At 35.6% G+C, this 2,650-nt stretch overlaps 1 protein-coding gene across 1 annotated transcript in view; it reads right to left on the bottom strand.

The window, feature by feature from the left end:
• LOC126857923 (rab3 GTPase-activating protein catalytic subunit) overlaps positions 1-2,650 on the bottom strand; it is a 28,829-nt gene extending 26,179 nt beyond the window's left edge. Inside the window, exons 1-6 of the mRNA XM_050607825.1 lie at positions 2,203-2,650; positions 1,525-1,813; positions 1,309-1,445; positions 955-1,168; positions 334-739; positions 6-220 (exon numbers count right to left, since the gene is read on the bottom strand). Of these exons, the coding sequence (XP_050463782.1) occupies positions 6-220; positions 334-739; positions 955-1,168; positions 1,309-1,445; positions 1,525-1,813; positions 2,203-2,398 (1,457 nt within the window). The 5' untranslated portion in view covers positions 2,399-2,650. The remainder of the gene's footprint in view (positions 1-5; positions 221-333; positions 740-954; positions 1,169-1,308; positions 1,446-1,524; positions 1,814-2,202) is intronic.

Genomic DNA, 2,650 nt, shown 5'->3' on the forward strand with positions numbered 1-2,650 from the left:
CTCACCCCGGTATCAGGATGCTTCTCTCCCAGCGGAATCTGATCTCCTGCACGAACTCGTGCCAGAGCTGAGCCAGGGCTGTCACGCCACCGAGATTGTGCGTACAATGCGCCGCAACAACCGATAAACGCCATACCAAGCTGTCTATCGTGCAGGTCTTCACGCCCTTCCATTGATCGTCCTCTACGTTACATGTGGTGAAGTCATTGTAGGGAAACTTCTGCAAGATTTTTTAATCTACGATTATTAATTGCGTTTACATATAAACCTTTTTTTATATGAAAATTGTTCATGTAAAATAAAACATTGAAGCTTTAACAAAGTTACGCGTACCGAGGTATCATCCGCGTCAGGAAAAAGGAAATAAAGTATAGGTAACAATATTTCCTCCGAGATTGGACCTTCGACATTCTTATTCTTCTTCGAACTCGTTCTGCCTACTACCGTCGAAATCGTGGGTATTCTAGATTCAGTTAGTATGTTGAAAGCCGAACTCAGCATTTGGTCGTCATAGATATAAGATGCATTCTCGCCCAGCAGCTCCACCATAGTTTTTTGATTGTTGCACAGATGCAGAAAGTCCGTCATATACTCGCCAAGCAGACAAGCCGGTAAAGTCACCATTTTTACTTGTACTGACCATTCGGGAGCGAGTTGTGGATCAAGATCCGAATATCCTTCGCTATCCACAACCACATTATCCGACATTTCCGGCCATGTAGTGAATAAATGAAGTTCTCTGAAAATGTTGTAAAATAAGACATATTTCACACATAAATTAAAATTTTTTATGATAATCAAGGGCATAGCCGGCTCAAAACTTATACCTTTTCAGAAAAATAAAATTATCTTTTTTCTGTTAACAATTATTAACTATCTTTTTACTTGCTAAGTAAAAAAAATCGCTTTCTTTATTGCTATGCCTCTGACAATCAATATATTCAATTTAAGTACCCGACAGGATCAAAGGTCGCTCCAAAGGGAAGTTTACCCAATTCAGCCACGCCTAATGTTTCCCCCTGCATAAAATCGAAATCTGGAGGTTCCTGTGTCCATGTACTGTTAGTCCAATCCTTCAACAAATAGGAGAACCTAACTGACACCATTATGGAATCAAGCTTTACCCCACAACCCTCTCCTATCTTCTGCTTGAAAAGAGCAAGTAAACCTATAAATAATACCTATTTGTAAAATTTTTATATCTGTGAGAATTATCAAAATTAATATAATTTATTATTAGTAAATATTTTAATTACAAGACAAATTTCGCATTATTTTAGATTGAATTAAAATATAAAAGATGCATACCAGTGAGATATTTGCAATGTGGTGGAACTTTTTTCAGATGTACCATATCAAGATTCACACAAGTTCCTTTACCAGCGCAGCATCCGAGATACATTTTCTGCCAAAGTTCTTGTACCTGCACCAACGCAGGAATATAACTAAAATACATAGAAACAGTAAAGATTCCTGCATCAAAAATATAAATTAGTTTTCATGTCGCAAATTAACTATGCTTACCAATTCGCATTGTTAGCTGCAATTGTCAATGAACTAAGTAGAATTTTGATTCGTGTTTCATCTGTTAAACTTGCTTTTCGAGCTGGTATTAAAATGAGAAATTCTCGAACACCGTAATAACGAGCTATTTCCATGCAATTATCATTGAGTCTCACAAAATCATTGGATGTATCCAGCGCATCTTTTTGACACTGTATCCATTCCTCGTCACTTTCCTCCTGAGGATTTGTCATATCCTCCTCTTCATTCTCCTTCTTTAGCTTGTAATGTTTCAGCAAAAATTCAACATCTGAAATATATGTAATTGTCAAAATCCAAAAAAAAAATATTAAAAATAACATTTATAAGATTTGCAGATTTTATAATATGGTACATAGAAATTAAAATCATGGTATGTGTAATGATGTAGCCACAAATTTATAAATCTATGTAACTAAGCTCCAATTATCTCATGTCTCTATACAAGATACTCCCACACAAATATTATATTTTTTTTAGCTACAATTTGTATGAAAAATGCAGAATCAATATTTCTTTATTAGGAATTTTTTCCTTATCAAATAGGTTTGTTATAATTGTTTATTACATCCGATACTGAAATTGTATATACCATAATGTAAGTTCTCGAGTTTTTAAAATGTCGATAAAGTTTTAAGTAAAATATCTATTAATCGTGACCTGCAAAATTTATTTTCTCCGAAGCTTCATGCCATTGACAGTTGAGAAAGTCCCCCGATTTGAGGGGGGCCGCGATCTTTGCATGAGACAGCTTCCATTCGTGCATGATCTCCTCGAGCCGCGCGATGAACACTTCCCATTCGGAAACAGTAGTGAAATCGTGATGATAGAAATCCTCGATCTCCACGTGATTCATTTTTTCCGGCGCGATTTCCAATCTAAAGAAGCAATGTACACTCTTGTCGTGATTTCTATGTCTCTAGCTTATAAATATATCTATCCTTATGAGAATGCAGCACCACTTTTCCAATTTTCTGTCCCCTTTTCTTCACAAGACATAAATTCTAATGTCACTTAAAAATATTCCACAGATATTTTTAAAAATTCTCCTTTTCTTTAGACAATCCTGCTAACTTTGTACACACATATGCATTTGACATTTCCACAA

The sequence above is a fragment of the Cataglyphis hispanica genome, chromosome 23, assembly GCF_021464435.1.
Source record: "Cataglyphis hispanica isolate Lineage 1 chromosome 23, ULB_Chis1_1.0, whole genome shotgun sequence".
Lineage (NCBI taxonomy): Eukaryota > Metazoa > Arthropoda > Insecta > Hymenoptera > Formicidae > Cataglyphis > Cataglyphis hispanica.